Here is an 18,841-nt window from a genome sequence, read left to right as displayed (position 1 = left end):
CCCACCCAGTGAATCCATGGAAGTGAGACATTGTGTTCTATGTACACACTGTTAGTGCTTTGGAAAGGAATAATAGTTCAACATAACCCCAAGCACCTATTGGCAGATATTTTGCGGGATGGGGTTATGTTATATCTAATATGACTTGTCGAGATATATATATATATATATATTATATTATATATATATTATCATAATATATATATATATAATCATAACATTTTTATTGTTTCTTTTTTATTTACAAAACCACTTAAAATAGTGCAATACAAACATTTACACTTCAGGTTGCAGACTGAACGATACAGTTTAATAGGAAAAACAAAGCATAACACACCTGTGGTAATACAGTAGGTGTGCATTTTAACGGCACGATAAAGAAGACGTATAGCACTAAAACACTGCCTTGCAGTTCTGTGAGGACCCATGGACTACAATAAAAAGCCAACAAATAGTTCATGGATTTAAGCACTAAGGGTCCTGAACATCGTAATTATAAAGTTACATTTCAATGGCACTACACACTAGAAATGCACAAATCTTTGTTGGGTTTGTTACATAAACACAATGTGCCTTTAGTCTTTCACATAGCCAGCCTCCAAGGGCAGCAGCCTGGTTTTTCTCTCAGTATGTCAGATCTGTTCGAGGGATGTGTGTCACTGAACACAGTAATTACATCTTCACTGTTCTGTACTGGAAATGCACAAAAAACAACACAAATTGGATGAGTGCTGCAGGTTTTGTTTTTTTCCTGTCTGTGGATTGTTATATACATTTTTTCCGATTTTACCACCAGTGTGTCAAAACTGTCGACAGCGCAGACAGGCATCTCCGAAATAATAGGTGTAATTGAACATGATCTGGCGCACGTTATGTTCAAGCAATTACTGTTGTACTGATAGTTTTGCACGTACACTCAAGCGTGTTCACTAGGCCTAGAATCTGTGCTATTTACCGAACTGTTTCTCTTATAAAGTTAATGCCTAGCAGATGTGTGTGCTGCTGGTTTGTACTGTTGCAATTGCATGGGTGTGTCAAACTCTGACAATGTTACCACAGTTATACAGTGCTCCTCCTTTAGAAGCAGGTCCTTTATACCTCAAAACCAGTTTTAAAGTGCTTGGCTGAGGCTCTGTCCATTTGACCCATAATGTCATTCCACTAGCAACTTTCATTCTAGCTATAAGGCAGAACTCAAATAGCAAGGTCATGCAACTACAGCTCCTGAGCAGGGGGAGCACTGTACCATTCTTCCAATGGCAGGCTGGTGTAGCTGCCTTTGTGTTTCCATTGCTTTTCCGTTAGGCACAGATAAGAACAGCTGCCCATGACAGTCATTTAGAAAGGAATACAATCTAGCACTGGGCTTCTCCAACTTGGTCCTGGGGAGTCCCTGTGGCTGCTGGTTTTCATTCCAGCCAAGCTCTCAATTACTTAACTAGACTTAATTGAACTGATAATTTGTTTAATTGGACCTTTTTACTTGTTTTCAGCTCTTAAACAGTTGCAGTTCAAGTTACTTATCAAATGTTACAGCTAACTTGAAATATGCAAACTGTTCAAGAGCTGAAAACAAGTAAAAAGGTCTGTTTAAGCAAATTATCAGTTCAATTAAAGGTCTGGTTAAATAATTGAGGGCTCTGATGGAATGAAAACCAGCAGCCACAGGGGGTCCCTTCAGAACTGAGTTTGAGAAGCCCTGATCTAGCGGGTTGCGTTCAAAAATCAAAACAACAAGGCAAGGCATCTTGTTCCTCCACATCCTCTGGAGGAACGCTTGGAGCTGACACAACACGTTGCCTGACTGCAGTCTCGTCCAACGTGCTCGCACGCAGGCCCTCAAAGTGTAAAAAGAGAGTAGTGCTATCTGTGCTCTCCTTAATAAATACATTTGTAAGAAAAGCACACTTTCATTGAGTCTATTTACAGAGTTTGCTGGTTTTGTTTTGTAATTTGGTTTAAACGTTGGTTGTGGAGTGCGTGGTGGAGAAGTTCTCCATTCGGATCCTCACCACTTTCTCCTCGGGCGGTGGGGCAAAGAGGAATTTGCAGGTGAAGACCTGCTGACAGGCCTTGCGGAAGTTCTCCGAGAGGAAGGCGTAGAGGATAGGGTTGATGCAGGAGTTACCGTAGGCCAGGCAGTGGGAGATGATGCGAAAAGCGAAGGAGGCGTCGTTGAGAGGGAACGCCCCGAACTCGGCCCACATGACGATGATGTGGTGTGGCATCCAGCAGATCAGGAACACGGCCACCACCAGCAGCACTGTCTGTGCGGTCTGGAGGAAAACAAACAGAACAAACACTGAGTACAACACACAGGCTGCTGTGACCGGGGGAAGAACCTGCATATTAATAACTGGCTATAATAATAATAATCATAATAACCCCTTCTCTTAAGAAATCCAGCTGTGGAATGTGGTCAGGTTAAATTGGTTAACTGATTGCTGCTTTAACCTGGCCACATGTGCAGACTGCATCAGTCTGCACTGCATCTCAGTCGTAGCATCATTGAGAGCACAGCTGCCAGCTGCTCAAAGACTTTCTGATATGAGGAGTTCAGGTTTTTTTATTTTGTTTAGAAGCCATTATAAAGCTAATTTTTTTTTTTTTTTTTTTTTTGCTAAATTTGCCAAATTATTTCTGGTAAATAAAATTGGTTAAAAAGGGATCAACTTTATTTGATTTCTGCCAAGGATTTGAATTAGTAAGATGTTTCAATGTCTTTTTTTTGTTTTGTAAATATAATTGCTCCAGCTGGTATATCTCATCAAAGTTGTTTTAATTTTGCTTACATAATTTAATATAAATGAGGAAAATGAATAGGCCCACCGCTTTTCTTTGCTCAAAAAAATCTCCATGAATTTTAGCCAAGCAGATTTCAAATACAGACACATTGACTAAGCTACAATGCAGTCAAATAACCTGCTTACATGTTCTGAGGTGTCTGAAGGTAAACCAAAGAGCGCCGATCCCCTTGCTTTTTACATACAGCTCCTTCACTCCTGTGTGGCCAGCAGAACAGTTCTGCCACTGCAATGGGTCTTCTAAAAGACTGACAGGGAGTTTATGGAGTAAGAAAATGACATTTGAAATGTCATGGCTGTGAACTGAAATGGAACAAGCTGGCAACACATTAGCTAGGCGTTAGGGCAGCCATTTGTTTTTAAATTTAAAAAATGTAAATTCTGCCATTTCTGATACTCAAAGACTACATGTATTACTGATATTGCTGTAGGCATTGCAATGAGAATTGGATTTTAGACAGACAGTACAACGCTGATCCGAGCAAGGCAGTAAAACAAAGTATAGCGTAATATGCAAGGATTTATTTTTTAGACAAAAACAGCAAGTATTTCAACAGAATCCCATTTATGTGCTGTTGAAACAAGCTGGTCCGTTTTTCCCTTTGCTTGTTTGCTTACGTTGTTCTTAGGGAAACTGGGGGTATAAGACAAACATGCTCAGCCTCTATTTTTATCTTCTGTTGCCGCACACACAATGACCGTTCTGCTGCCCTCAGTCTATTCGACAGCCAGCACTATCACTCACTTACTGTACAATGCAGTGGGCTGTTTCATTTAATTCTCCGTAGTACCTTTAAACTGTAGCCTTAACCTACTGAAGAGTAAGTAGAACCATTAAACAGGAAAGGAGAAGCGATTAAAAAGGCATGTGAAGCTGGGCGCTCTTTGCTGCGTCTCCTGTTATTTGAAACATTTAAACAGCTTGGATGTGCTTGCGTAAGGAGTCGATGCATTTCAAGTTGACGTGTGTTTTACTCGCTAGTTTTCATCTCTCATTGGTTTCAGTTTGTGAACCTTGGGATGTCGATAAAGTCGTGCTTAATACAGTGTCAGCAGTGTAGTGAGCTCTGTTTAGTTTTAGTTTTTTTTTTCTTTTCTCAGATGAGTTATTGATCACAGCTATCCACAGACTTACACATCCCAAACACAGATGTGAGCCAGCGATACAAAGCCAAGAAGCAATTTCTGTTTATCGAGTGTGAGCAGCTTGTATTCAAGATTGGAAGCTTCAATAATTTTGCTATGCTCTTATTGTTGAAGGAGTCTTAAGGCATTGCTTCTTTATTGAGGAAGATGCTAGTCTGTCTCTGCACTCAAGCCTTAGCCCTTAGTGGACAACACTCTGCATCATAAATGACCCTAAACTTGGGCACTGGCCATCTTTGTACAGATTTGATGAGCATGAAGACTGAACCGCTCCCTCAGTCCTTCAGAGGCACTACAGAGGTTCAGTATGTACACTAGAACTTCAAAGTCCTACAGTACATCTCCTGAATAAGCCATAGAAACCCTGACCTAAACAAGTCTGACTAAAGAGCAAGTAATAACCTTTTTTTTTGTCTGTCCGAAAGACACTGAATGAGACAAACGCAAATAAAGAACTGTTGCCTGAAGACAAAACAAATTGCAATGCCAACAATTGTGTGCTCGGCATTGATTTTTCGCTCAACCCCATTACCCAGTGATTGTGAAATTTGTTACCACTAAACAAGTTGATCCTCCGAAGCTGCAGCTGTAAATGATTTACACACATCTGTGGCTTAATCCTGCACTGCCCTTTCTGAGCGATAGTTCTCAGTAGGCACATTGATTGACAGAGGGCATATCCAACTGCAGCTGAGAGACTGCATGCACAAAGCCTGAAAGCTTTTCAAAGCAGAGCACTTAGATTAAAAGGGGATCTCTGGATGTGTTGGGATGACCTTTGCAGAATAACAATGCTCCTGAAACTCACAGAAATATTGCAGGTATAACAGGGCAGAGGCTGGGCCTGAACCGGCGACACTGCGCACCACAAGTGAGCATCTACATCCCAATGCAAAAGAGCCAGGCTCCTGGCGTCTGACGCTGGGAGCCCTTGACAATGTCTGCAGAGGCTGGCATGATAGATACTTTGCAGAAACAGTGGACACATCTGCAAAATAACAAGCCGACCTTCGGGAGGTCTCCTGTGCAAAACTAATCTGTCTTTTCACTTTAACTTTGCACTGAATCTGCGCACTGAACTGGCAATTCCCACAGTTGTTGTCGTCATCGTCACAATGAGGTCTCCCAATGGGAATCTCCTCATCTGCATCCTTCCCTTGAAATCCAGTTCCACTCCACTCAGAACATTCAGAGCACATTCAGACACAAAGAGGGCAGCAGTCGTCTAACAACCGCCTGTGAGTCATGGCAGTGACACGGGGAGGTGGGAAAGTGGGTGTGTGGACTTTCCCCCTCTCTGAATGGCTGAGAGGCAAGTCTTGGGGAGATTGTTAGCTCTATAAGTTAACGCTCTGTTGTTTCCTCAGGTCTGCCCTTTTAAACGCGCCGAGAGTGCGGAAACGCTGGTCCACGACCGAGAAGCAGTTGGAGAGAACGGAACGGAGGTTCAGAGCGAGACAGTGAGGGAGGGGAACCCTTGGGCAGACCCCTGAATAGTATAGCTGAGCAGGCTAGTGAGCCGGCAGTGTAGGACGGTGATCCGGGTCGCACGGGCATCGGCGAAAGGGATATTGCTGCAAAGTGCAGCACCTTTTCTTTATAGTTTTGTTACTATTTTATTTTCCCTTTTTCTTTCTGCCTTCTATTTTTGAATTATTGTTTGAAGCACCTGCGAGTGCGCGTGCACCCTGAACTGTCGTACCATCATATGGTATTCCCGTGGTTCTGTTTACCATAGTTGGTAAGCAGACCATGGACCAACAGCGCCCTCTGCGGGCTAAAAAGAAATAAGGCACCCTTCAAAATAAAACTGGGCACCTGTGTGGTGTTTTCAAGTACACCTGTCTGTCTCCTGATCAGTGAATTACCCACAACCCTTCCACAGTACTATACTACTATAGATATGGAGGAAGGTCATGGACAGAGGCCACTCCATTTGCATTACAAAGCCTTAATAATCAGATCAGAACACAATAAATACATATTAAATTATACCACTCGACTAACTCTTTAGCGAATACGATGAATACGTTTTCATGATAATGTTTTGATGTAAGAGACAATCCGTTCAGCCTCATTTCCATTGTTTGCAAAACATTTTTTTTCTGCTTTTACTGTTCCGCAGGCTCTCAAAAGTAAATTTACATTTGAATGTAAATATTGTGAAAAATGCAAAATTGCTTGTATAAGAAAATAATTGAGTAACAGAGAGAGACAAAGTTCAATGTGCTTTCACACGAAGAAGCCAATAAAATACCGTTTCATTTCTTATATTATGTTAGTTTAAGCTATTTAATCTTTTTTAACATTCTTTTTTAAAATCACAATGACGGATGCTTCAGTTTTTTGGTTAGATAACCTGCCATTAGGAACGCCTCTGTGTTATGATTTTTGGCTATTTGCTGCAGAAGACCTTTTGTAAGCATATTGCTAACTACAGTATACCGTTTCAGCTGCCCGAGTGCTTTTGAGTTTCACAGTAGCCATTACTGCTCTTCCCACATACAGTGCCCACTCTGTGATGCATTCTCTCTCTTGACCTCTCCTAATTCCTGTTAATGGGCTAGGATGGAGCTTTGTGTTCATTTACAGTACAGGTGTTTCATGAGCTTGCAGAATAAGGTCTTGAATAACAGAAGGGGGTGTAGGTAGCACAGAAAATGAGAGTGAATCCAATCAATAGAGAATACATCAGTTAAGCTAGCCCTGACGTTTCATGCACATACTAAGCTGTGATTTTGCAAGCGTTTAAAGCTATGCACAGTATGATCCTAATCTAACCAGCTATGCTAATTAGTTAAGCAGAACACAACAGTGTGTTTGCGGTGGCTGAGACAGTCACCATGTGTTGTGCTGCCATTGCTGTTACAAAAAAAATACAGCACTTCACAAATCTCATTAAGATTAAGACTGTTCCACTTGCTAGGTTGATTCTACCATCGCAATATAATATATTACATGGGCCTTCAATACATTATGCACCCAGGAGAATAGTTTGTAGTGCCTGAAACAACACTATCTTTCAGCTCTAGTCATCTGATTCAAGCCATTTCATCTGGAAAGGCACTTCATTTTACCTACATCAACAACCCATACCGTTCCCTGTGATGCTGAAGTTCTGTGAAACAGAACACATTGTTTTCATATACAGAACTGTTTTCTAACACTGTATTGAAACGATTAACCTATGAGCCTCATCAGACTGCTTTCTACATCCTTACCTCCAGGGGAAAAATAATACTAAGGGTTCAATCAGAGAAGAGACTTGACCTTTAAAGAAATAGACATCATGTCACCATTGAACAAGTAGCACTAACTCTGAACGGATTCATAATGTGTCACTGCCTGACACTTTCCATGTAGGTTCAAGGCAGGAGAACAAGCACACATGAATTGCAATTTACTTCCAAACATCTCCTCTTTTAAAACACATATTCCCAAATATTAAAACAAAACAACAAATTCTCAATAAATTGCGTTATCAATATCTACAAGTTATAACACTAAAAGTGCCATCTTCATTACAAAACAAGCACATGAAAAGCATTTCAATGGCTTCAAACAGGAATGTGACTCTGGAGGAACAGTCAGAGATATGAATGCCGAGTGTCATACAAGTAATGACTTAATTAACCTTTCACCCAACCTGCAAAAACTACAAATGATTATGTCACTTCAAAAACGATGAAAAAAAAACTAAAGAAAAGAGAAAGAAGACGGAGCAATTATGTCTATACTTTTCTATAGTGACCTTGAGTCTATTGTGATTCTGATTCTTAAGATATTGTTTGGTGAGAAAAAAAGAGATTGAAACAAAGCATCTGGCTCCAACTTTTAACACTGATGACTCTTTTCAAAAATACATTTTCCAATTCTTTCATTTACTTGCTCCCTGGAACAGACAATAGCTTGCTTTGATTTTCCACTGTTTATTCATTCAAGCCTACCGCCTTGCAATTGTGACTATGTATCTTGCTTCAAGGCCAACTGTAACTAAATGCCCTGTAAAAAAACAAAACTAGTCCTAGACTTGAGTCTGTGTTTTTTGTGCTGTGGTATTGTTGATGATCTGTTGATTGATACAGGAGGCTAGGGGTGTATAATAATTGTTTTTGTGCAAAATCAAGTCATGTCCAGCGCATAAAGGTCCCCATTTTGTGGACGAGGTCCCTAAAAACAACATCAAATGGAGATTTGAAATGTGCCGCTGCTGACAATATATCTGCAGTTAATCAATAGATTTATCATTTTTACATAACTTGAACAGAACTGAATTGAATTCAGTAATTAACTGTTATTTAGCAAGTAATGTTAATTACCTGAATAGGCTGCTTTACATAAAAGTGTATTGTTCTCCTGCACAAAGAGGTTTAGTAAAGGATATGCCCACATCAGGTACCTCTCCTCTAACCCTAATCACAGGTTAGCACTGATTATCCAACCCTTCACTTCTACTGAATAAGATCTTTTTAAAAAAATACAATCAAAAAGGGAAAGGTTAACAATACCCTTTAATGCAAATCAGTTCTTAATGAAGGAGCAGCTCCACCTGAAAAGGGTGTTTTGGAGAATTTAAAATTCCTGCAATGAGGAGCTGGAGAGCAGAAATTGATTTTCTATTGAAGTATGTTTTCAGACGATGGTCGATGAAACTGTAAGCTGCCTGGTCGAGTGTGTGTTGACTGTCTCCTGGGTGTTTAGGTTCACAATCACAGCTCTTCAGTCAATGGTTCTGTGGTAGACAGTGATCTTATTGCAGCAGGTTCATAGATACAATGGTTTTGCATACAATACTCAGGACCTTGATGATCAATTAAAGATCTCAAAATCTACAGCTTGACATCTATTAGTTTCATGCATCAATTATTATCGACTGCTCAGGATCTTTCAGCCAATCAGAGCACATGTTTCTGTACTGCATGGCACATCTGGAGGTAGGGTTAAATGTACCAGGCTTCAGTACTATTGGTAGCTGCCAGTGATTGAAGGTTGCTTTTGGTGATGGTTAAAAGGATTTTCCTGTCAATCAAATGATCACATTTGCAAGAGTATTTAATTTCTTGCCTAAAACTTTGCACAGCTTTACAGGTGCTAGCTCAGCACTCCAGGTAGTGCACTGCAGTATCTGACTTTCCATCCCATGGCTACAAGTGCAATGCATTCTTTCTGTATTTGGACTGATAAAAGATATCCTAAGAACCTCAACCCCAATTCTATGATGCAATGAACTTCAGATAAGAAAAAACTCAACTGCTGTACCAGGTGTCCACAGGATTGGTGCAGTGTTATGCTTTTGCACACATGCATGACATTTCCATATCAGAGTGCTCATCTTCGAGGACTGAACAGTGGAACAGAGTAATTCAATCGGTTTGCTTCAAAGCCTAACACTTTTTGGGGTCAAGAACCTTCCTTCCCTGTTGGAAAACACTCCTGTACAGAGCTCAGACATGCAGCAGGTTTTACACAGGGCTTGCTTTCATTATAATGCAAACCTGCATTAGCATGGAAAAGAGTCTTCTCATGTTCTTCTCATGATGTCAATACTCTTGGGTCCCACAATACCAGACAAGCACCAGACCTTCATACTTCACTAATCGGAGTGTTTAATGGCTTCCCAGTTTTAAGTACCATTATTTATTTTATTCACCTTTCCTGTACCTTTGTAAGAGTAATTTTGACTAGAATTGCTAGACACTGTATCCTGTTAATTTATTTGGGATCAGGAAGCACTAAAAGGAGCCGACAACTAAGATTCTACAGGCACAGATAACCTGGTGGGTTCCGATACAGAGAAAGATGATTCAAACCGCTCAAGAGTGATTGTAACTTCAAAAAAGGCAAGGAAATGTGAAGAAATGAATGAAATGCCATTCAAAGGTAATTACCCTGCAATACAAAGGCTTTTTAAAACTAGTTCTACTGTGAGACAACACCTTTTTACAATACAATAATGCTCATTGGCATCACAGAATATACTGATTTCAAGAGGATCGGTGGTCACAGGAAAGTCTCCAACAAAACAAGTGCCCGTTTCACCTGGTGACATTGAACAAAACAAGTGCCCGTTTCACCTGGTGACATTGAACAAAATGAGTGCCCGTTTCACCTGGTGACATTGAACAAAACGAGTGCCCGTTTCACCTGGTGACATTGAACAAAACGAGTGCCCGTTTCACCTGGTGACATTGAACAAAACGAGTGCCTGTTTCACCTGGTGACATTGAACAAAACGAGTGCCCGTTTCACCTGGTGACATTGAACAAAATTGAACAAAACGAGTGCCCGAGTGCCCGTTTCACCTGGTGACATTGAACAAAATGAGTGCCTGTTTCACCTGGTGACATTGAACAAAATGAGTGCCCGTTTCACCTGGTGACATTGAACAAAACGAGTGCCCGTTTCACCTGGTGACATTGAGTGCCCGTTTCACCTGGTGACATTGAACAAAATGAGTGCCTGTTTCACCTGGTGACATTGAACAAAACGAGTGCCCGTTTCACCTGGTGACATTTAACAAAAGACTTACCTTTCTCTTAGATCTCTTTGATTTTCGGGACATGTTTTTCACTTTTTTATGAAGATGATACAAAACCTACAAGAAAAAAAAAAGCGAATTAAAGCACATAACTGGTGGTATTTCAGTTATTTACTGTACCACTTAACCAACACCAGAGAATGCATGCATAAGCATGCACAAGTCAACCAATGAATGTTAATGTCACAGTAACAGGCAGCTTTTCTAGAATGGGTTTGTTTTTCCACTGCCAGCATTGAAGAGGTTTTGGCTGTTTTGTGTCTGGAACCTGTCAGATTTACCAAACCCTGCACAGAACAGCTACCAGCCCTGATGTTTTATACATGTTTACTGAGGAGCACAGATACATCTCACAAGCACCATAGATTATTTTCCAAAGTCTTGTCATCCAAAGGGCCCAGTTTATAATGGTGTCCAGGCTACAGAGTAGCTAGTTGTATCTGTAAGGGTTAAATCATTGGAAAACGGGTGTATGATCTAAAGAAAAGCAGACGCTAACTTATTTCTCAGATGATACGGTGCACCTGCCTCCTTCTCAGCCTTGATATTGATGGCAGCTGCATTTGATATGAGTCGTCAGCCATCAGCTCCCTACTTCGCTTATCTCTCCAGCTCAGTACAACTGCTCCAGCACTGAAACATGCATCAAATCCGTCAAAGCAGGGGTGGCCAATCACGGTCCTGGAGGGCGATTCCTTCATTAGTTCAATTAAACAATTTAGAACATGGTTGGAACAAAGACCTGGACTGGAAGAGCCAACTTTGGCCACCCCTGAGTTAAAGTCATGTTATGAACGAAAGTAGATAGAAAGCAATGAACAAACATATTTCCTGGACACTGATCCTTTAAAAAGAAGAGTGGAACTGCAAGTAGAATTTTAGATTTAAATGTAATTTAACAAACATGTAAATAAATAAACACTGTATTCAAACTGTGCATTTCAGGGTATAGGATCCCTATTGCTTAGCCATTCCAGCACTTAGTGTGAATTAGTCACAGCTGAGGATAATTAGCCACAGCATGCATCAGGTAACTTCCAATTAAGAGTCACAGGAAAACCTGGAATGGCTGGAATTGTTATGCAATGGGAGTCAAACTGAACAGACAGACACGCCTGGAGCCTCATTGGGGACGATTTCGCTTTGTAATATAACAAAGTTCCCTTGGGTTATTAAGAGTTATTAAGAGCAGATAACCCTGCTGTAAATATGTGATTCAAATAGAAAGACACGTTTCCTCAGACAGTCATTTATAACAACGCCAATAGCACTTGTTGTTCAGAGGCTATACCCGCATCCATTTCCTGGGGCAGTAAAAGGTGCCCTGGTGCTTCACAGCACAAGCTTCAGTAGCAGCAGACAGATCAAATGTTGAGTAATGTCCAGCATCCCACACTTCACTTCAGTACAGTTTTTGAACTGGATGATAAGCTAATAAGCAGTGACTTAATTGCCACACTGAGACATTGATAAAGGTGCTTTATGTTTTGTTTAGCACTACTTGAATACACTGAAGGACTGTCTACCCTTATATTATTCTTGTCTGCAGGTTTAAAGAGAACGTTGGTTCATTCTGCTTGTTCTTTCTTGCACCCTGCTTCATCAAAGTTCACATCTGACATGTAGCAAATCACAGGACATTTGTACTAAAACGTGGATATAGAAAAAAAATAATTATATATATATATATATATATATATATATAATATTATTATATATATATATATATATATATATCATATATAAATCTCTATTACAATATTTTTAAATAGCATGTTTATCTCAATGACAATATTTTTAAGTGAAGGACGTAATATCTCCTCTGTATTTTCAATTGATAGATACCATAGTAATGGCTGGGATATATATAATTTACCCTACCAGTATATTTCAGTATTTTCAGTGTCTTAAATAGTTTAGATATTAGTTAAATTCTATAAGTCGTATTTCAGGTGCATTAAATTGTCTGAACCTAATCACTTGGGATGAGAGGTGAAACCGAGGTCCTACTATAAGTGACTGCAGCACAGTTCACCCGGTAAGTCGATTTGGATGCTAAATGACTCCTTAAAAATAATAATGTTTAGCTGAGGCGCTACAGGTGCATGAATTACCTCGAATATTTATTGAAATTGTGATGGACGGTTCCATCCCACACCACTGATGACAGCCACGGCTGTGATTGAAACGGCCGCACCTATCTGCACGTTAACTGCACTTGCAGCTTCTCCCGAACATTGAAAGCAAAAATAAAAATAACTTTAGCGTTTTTGTATTAATACCTTATTTGATTAGTTTTTCATCTCCAGAGCGAGTTTATTTTTACATGCTTTCCGCCTGGGACGGCAGGAATATGTTTTGAAACTGAATGAAAAGTGCTTAGATACTTTATTATTATTATTATTATTATTATTATTATTATTATTATTATTATTATTATTATTATTATTATTTTCTTGTTTCTGTTTTCTTGTTTTGTAATAATTGTATCCTATTAAGGATATATTTAGGCGCTGTACTAAAAATTACACTATCAAATACAGTTATGTGCTTATTCTAAAATAATGTTTTTCATGTTGCCTCATCTTGTAAGCCTTTCCCCAAATTGAGTTAAAATAAATAAATAATATAAAATGACAGAAGTACTACCTCATTAGCCATGCAATTGTCTGTTTGTTCGTGTCTTCACAAAGGAACACCTTACCTTGGCATAGCACCACGTTATTAAAACCAAGGGCAGCAGGTATCCAATTATCAAAATGGTCACTTTGTAGGTTTGTTTGGTTGTCCTGTCAGCCCATTCCTCCCAGCAGAACGAGCTGTTGGGGGCTTCCCGGTGGCTAGTGAGGGTCTGGTGTTGGGCGACTGGGATGGCGAATACAAACGACAGCACCCAGATCGTGCCGACCCCGATAAAGGCGTTGTTCTTGTTGCGGATGCAGGGGGACCTCTTGGAACGCACCACCGCGATATACCTGTCAATGGACATAGCGACCAGGGTGAAGATGCTCACCATCATGCTCACCATCACAAAGTAATGCACGAACTTGCACAAGAAAGCCCCGAATACCCACTCCGGCAAGGAATATATCGTGGCTTGGAAGGGGACGCAGACGAGCAGAAAGGACAAGTCCGCTATGCTCAGATTGACGATAAAAATGTTAGTTATGCTCCTCGACCTCCTGGACTTGATTCTTCCAATGACTATCATGACCAAAGTGTTCCCAATGATGCCCAGCAGAAATATGAATCCAAAAATCACAGGTACAATGATCACCTCCGGACCCCCTTCCTTTCCGTTCGACAGGTCCACCTCTGTACTGTCATTCCAGACATAGGTGTCATTTCTGGAAAATACCCTGCCTTCGTCCATTGTTACTGCTAGAATGTCGTGACACCAGAGCAAGCTTACCAGAAAGCAGAGAGACATTCCACCCGGGAGCGCTTCTCCAAGCAACAGGTCACTCTGTGTGCCATTGCGGGGCTTGTGTCCGCTGCGCTTCTGCCTGGATAGTTCTGAGAATAGTGCAACAGTTCTGTTCTAAGTTGGAGAGGCGAGCGCGCGTTGAGCACTGAGCTTCAGCCACCAACGCAGCCCTTTCATAGCTTTCTAAACAGTTTGCCTTAAAGGGGCAGTACCGTTACCTGAAGCAATAACACAGCACCTCAGACACAACGCTGGGTAACTTTAACACATTATGAAACGAGATGCTATATTTTGTTTACTTCTTTTGCCTAATATTTAGTCAAACACAATAAACCATTCACCCCTGGATCATCATAAACTGTTTATCACAGAAATATCAGCTATTTATCCATCCTACATTCCTTACCTGACTGCAAAGTGCAGTTTTGAGCTTCAGTAACTTGACATTGGTATAAACAGAGGCCACAGTGCAATCTGTTTCTATGTACAGCATTGAACAGATCGGCTTCTTTTACATTGGTGTGTTAAATGTAGGTCCATCTGACCAGCCTGCATTTTATTGTTTATGACAGTATAGGGAACTTGATTTATCTCTATTTATTCTTCGCAGTGTAGGCAAAGCACATGCAGTGGCAATGTCAGCTCCCTTAAATCCCCTTGAACCGTGTTTCCCACTTCTTCTTAGGGTGTGAGGGAGCAGTTCCGTCTCCATGCCTCAAGCCTGCCCTGAACTGGAGAGATAATCCTTTCTTGAGGAGGTGAGGGAGCAGTTCAGTCTCCATGCCTCAAGCCTGCCCTGGACTGGAGGGAGCACCCTTTCTCTGAGGAGGTGAGGGAGCAGTTCAGTCTCCATGCCTCAAGCCTGCCCTGAACTGGAGGGATAATCCTTTCTCTGAGGGGTGTGAGGGAGCAGTTCAGTCTCCATGCCTCAAGCCTGCCCTGAACTGGAGAGATAATCCTTTCTTGAGGGTGTGAGGGAGCAGTTCAGTCTCCATGCCTCAAGCCTGCCCTGAACTGGAGAGATAATCCTTTCTTGAGGGTGTGAGGGAGCAGTTCAGTCTCCATGCCTCAAGCCTGCCCTGAACTGGAGAGATAATCCTTTCTTGAGGAGGTGAGGGAGCAGTTCAGTCTCCATGCCTCAAGCCTGCCCTGAACTGGAGAGATAATCCTTTCTTGAGGGTGTGAGGGAGCAGTTCAGTCTCCATGCCTCAAGCCTGCCCTGAACTGGAGAGATAATCCTTTCTTGAGGGTGTGAGGGAGCAGTTCCGTCTCCATGCCTCAAGCCTGCCCTGAACTAGAATGGAAGAAGCACCTCTGTCTTAGTGAGGGAGGGTCCAATCTCCATGCCCACCCAGACAGCTTGGCAATTGTTGACCATTTTACAATAATTTGAGACTAGACCAAACAAGACAAGCTAGAGCCTTCATGCACTATAGCACCCTATACAGCATTTATGTTTATATTTTTCAGGATTTGGAAAGGGAAATTATTTAATTGTTTTTCTGAAAGTGTTTCAAAGCCGTGGGAGTGAAAGAAAGATGACATTTATCGGTTTTGTTGAGAAGACAACAAGAAATCCCAAATGGATCACAATGACAATCTGTCACTGGTCTCCACGGTAATGGGAATTTGATTCTTTGCTGGAAACAGATGAATGTTTCAATAACCCCAATCTTCCCAACCCATATTAAATCTCAATCTTTACAACCCATGTCTTCTTCATTTTTAGAATAATAAATACCAAGTTCCAAAGAGATAAAAACATAAAACAAAGTGGCCAATACTGGATTAACACTTCCATACTATTTACAGCAATACAATCCACCTGAAATAGGCTTCTATTGAGTTGAAAGAGGACTGCACTACAGTATTTCCTGTATACTTGAATTAAAATACAAGGAAAACACTGTATTAAAAAAAAAAGGTTTCTATGAAGGACTCAGTGGGCTACTTTTTATTTTTATTTGCCACCAGCCCGATCCCAGAGAACGGAGTATAGTTTCTAAAGGAGGAAATTACAATGCAAACAATACAAGAGAAAGAAACAGCTGAGCGAAGAAGATCTGAACAACCCAGATCTGCAAGCCAGCGAGTGAGGGATTGGGGAATAAGGAGGGCAGCAGTGGGCAGTGAAGTGATAAACTCTGAGAGGCTGCATTGATGGGAACAAGCTGGAGCTGGAATGCACTACAGAAGCAGCAGTTTTCATAATGAGTGAAGGGTGTTCTGCTCGTTATTACCTGAATAATGAGGTTGCTAAGGTATGCCAATGGTTCCCCGTGGCAACGATACAGTAATGGATAACCAAGGAGAACCAGAGGGTCCTTGTAAAGTTTGTTCTTTCTGAATAAAATGGTTGGCGATTTAATAGGGAACAAAACAAAAAAAAATATTCTAAACATGTACACCAAACTAATGATCGACTTGTAAAAATGCTTTTTTAAAATTTATTACCCTATCAATTACAAAAACAAACCCCTCAGGGAAGTGATAAGTCACTTTGACATTAGAGTAATGCGCCTTTGTCTTGTCAGCTGATTATCTATGAACAATGAAACCAAAGTGTGAAATTAACATGAAAACGGCACACAGTGCAGCAGACATCAAAGGGGTGAAACTATTCAACATCTGCAGCCTGCACTGGTTAGTTGTTAGATGTTTTATACAATACACTGTGATTTGAAGTCATAGTCCTTGCAGGTTTATTCAATCCCTGCACCTCAATATTTATCACACCAAAGACTTTCTTTTGATTCAAAAAGCATTTTCGCTAGATTCAAAATGAATACTGTGCAGCTGTTGTAATGCAAACTAGTCATTCTGTTATGGCTTACCGAGAAAAAAAAAAAAAAAAAACTTATTCTGCTGAACAAATGCTCGTAAAATAATCAGTTTTGATCCTAAAGGAATCCACAAGAATTCACATAAAAGCTGAGGTACAGCACAGAGGGATAGGTAGACATTTGCACAAAAAGTCTGATAGAAATCTACCTACAGTATGTACTGATACTGGTGTCAATGAATATAATCAGACTTGACAGGCAGGCTACTCCCACAAGCCTGTTAACAAATGTTAAGGCAGACATTGGACAGGTCATACGTCAACCAATATGTTAATCATTTGTTAGCAACTAGTAAAAAAAAAACTCCCTCTCCATGCGTTCTGCCTGGTGCTGTTCACCCCTCTTCCCTAACATGCCTCCATCTATCTGGATTTTCCTAACTAAAATCATAAATTGCATTTCTTTTTTTTCATCATTTTAGTTTTTTCTTCTTATTTACGTCACAAGACCTATTCATTAAGGTATCTGATAAGTACAGACCAGACATGCTGCATCAAGTCATTCATTTAGAGCTTTTCTCAAAAGCTAGACTTCTGTCTATAAACCCCATGGAGCATTATCTTTACTGCAATTTGTCTCACGCAGAATAAAGGTCAGCCATCTAATGATGTTAAAGATTAGGCTTGTTTAGCGATTGCTCACCTAATTGTTGTATGTCTCCCTTGGGTGGCATCTACATTGGATCATGCAGTAGTGAAGGTGGATTAGCGACGACGTCCAAATTTCATTATGCAGCCTTGTCTATGCTAAAATTGAAAATCTTTAATCCTCTGAAGGATAGTGGAACAGACAGGCAGCTGGGTACTGTTAAACTAACTAACTACACCTTGCTAACTACAGATACAACATGGAGCGACAGACAACCCGATCACATCCCATCCTGGGCTGAGGTGAGATGGGAGTGTCAGGAAACTACAGCGATTGCAAAAATGTAAAAGTGGAAAGTACAATAATAGAGAGCTTGAAGAATGTGGATAAGGGAATAATAAAATTCATTCTAGTACTTTGACTGTTCTTATTCAGTGTAGGGTTTCAGTGGAGGAAGGCAGCACTGATAATGATGTCATTGTAAATATTGACAACATTGTAAATATTGACAACAGAGATGCAATGAGCACTGGTGAGTTCCTTTTGGGGCAGTGAGACGCACAGCAATGACAAATTATAAAAATGCATCCATTTTTAAAAATGCATCAATGCAAAATGGATAAAGCATAACCCCCCAGGCTTTCCATTAGTCATACTAATGCCATTAATTATCTCAATTATTTAATAGCAAAGTTACATCAAAGCAATTGGTCTCATCTCTTTTTTTTGGAGTTTTCTGGAGGCTAATTGTTTCATTATTATACAGCAAGGACGAGTATCTTGTTGCTGTGGGAGTAATGAATCAATTACTCCACTGTAAATTAGCAAGCTGAGCTGAGGGGAAATTAAAACAAAGCCGCACTCCCATGGAGGAACTTAAAGTAGTCAAGTTGTTTTTAACTTACCTTTGAAGGCTGCAGTTCATTTTCCATTTACTGGTCTTCTTTGTATCAATACTATCAGTTCTGTAGCTTCCCAGTTTTACCTCTGGCAGAATCCATTAACATATTAAGATATATCATTAAAAACAAAGTGGTAGTAATTGGAGACTTTATATGGTTCAAAACAGGCTTTTGATCATTAGCGTTACCTAGTATAACAGGGCAGAGGCTGGGTGCGAACCAGCGACCCCGCGCACCGCAAGCAAGCATCTTAACCACTGTGCAAAAGAGCCAGGCTCATCTGCATACGTAGTTATAGAGCTTTTAACCTGATCTCATCTCATCTGCAGGGGACCAAATCTATCGGCAGTGGATCACACAACACTGTCCGTTACACCAGCCCCTTCACCATCTCTACCAGGATGAACAGTGCATCACACAGCACTGCCCATTACACCAGCCCCTTCACCATCTCTACCAGGCTGAGCAGTGCATCACACAACACTGCCCATTACACCAGCCCCTTCACCATCTCTACCAGGATGAGCAGTGCATCACACAGCACTGCCCGTTACACCAGCCCCTTCACCATCTCTACCAGGATGAGCAGTGCA

The 18,841-nt window shown here is 40.7% G+C and overlaps 1 protein-coding gene across 1 annotated transcript; it reads right to left on the bottom strand.

Annotated features, from left to right (window-relative positions):
* Positions 1–1,627: 1,627 nt before the first annotated feature.
* Positions 1,628–13,956, bottom strand: galr1b (galanin receptor 1b). Its single transcript, XM_041269467.1, has 3 exons — positions 13,193–13,956; positions 10,480–10,545; positions 1,628–2,276 (listed from the first exon to the last, which is right to left on the bottom strand). Exons 1-3 carry the CDS (start codon positions 13,916–13,918, stop codon positions 1,959–1,961), a joined length of 1,110 nt encoding a protein of 369 aa, XP_041125401.1. The 5' UTR covers positions 13,919–13,956; the 3' UTR covers positions 1,628–1,958.
* Positions 13,957–18,841: the final 4,885 nt, after the last annotated feature.

This window comes from Polyodon spathula, chromosome 13 (assembly GCF_017654505.1).
Source record: "Polyodon spathula isolate WHYD16114869_AA chromosome 13, ASM1765450v1, whole genome shotgun sequence".
NCBI lineage: Eukaryota > Metazoa > Chordata > Actinopteri > Acipenseriformes > Polyodontidae > Polyodon > Polyodon spathula.
The sequence above is the reverse complement of the archived record's forward strand: the minus strand, read 5'-3'. Positions and strand labels throughout refer to the sequence as shown.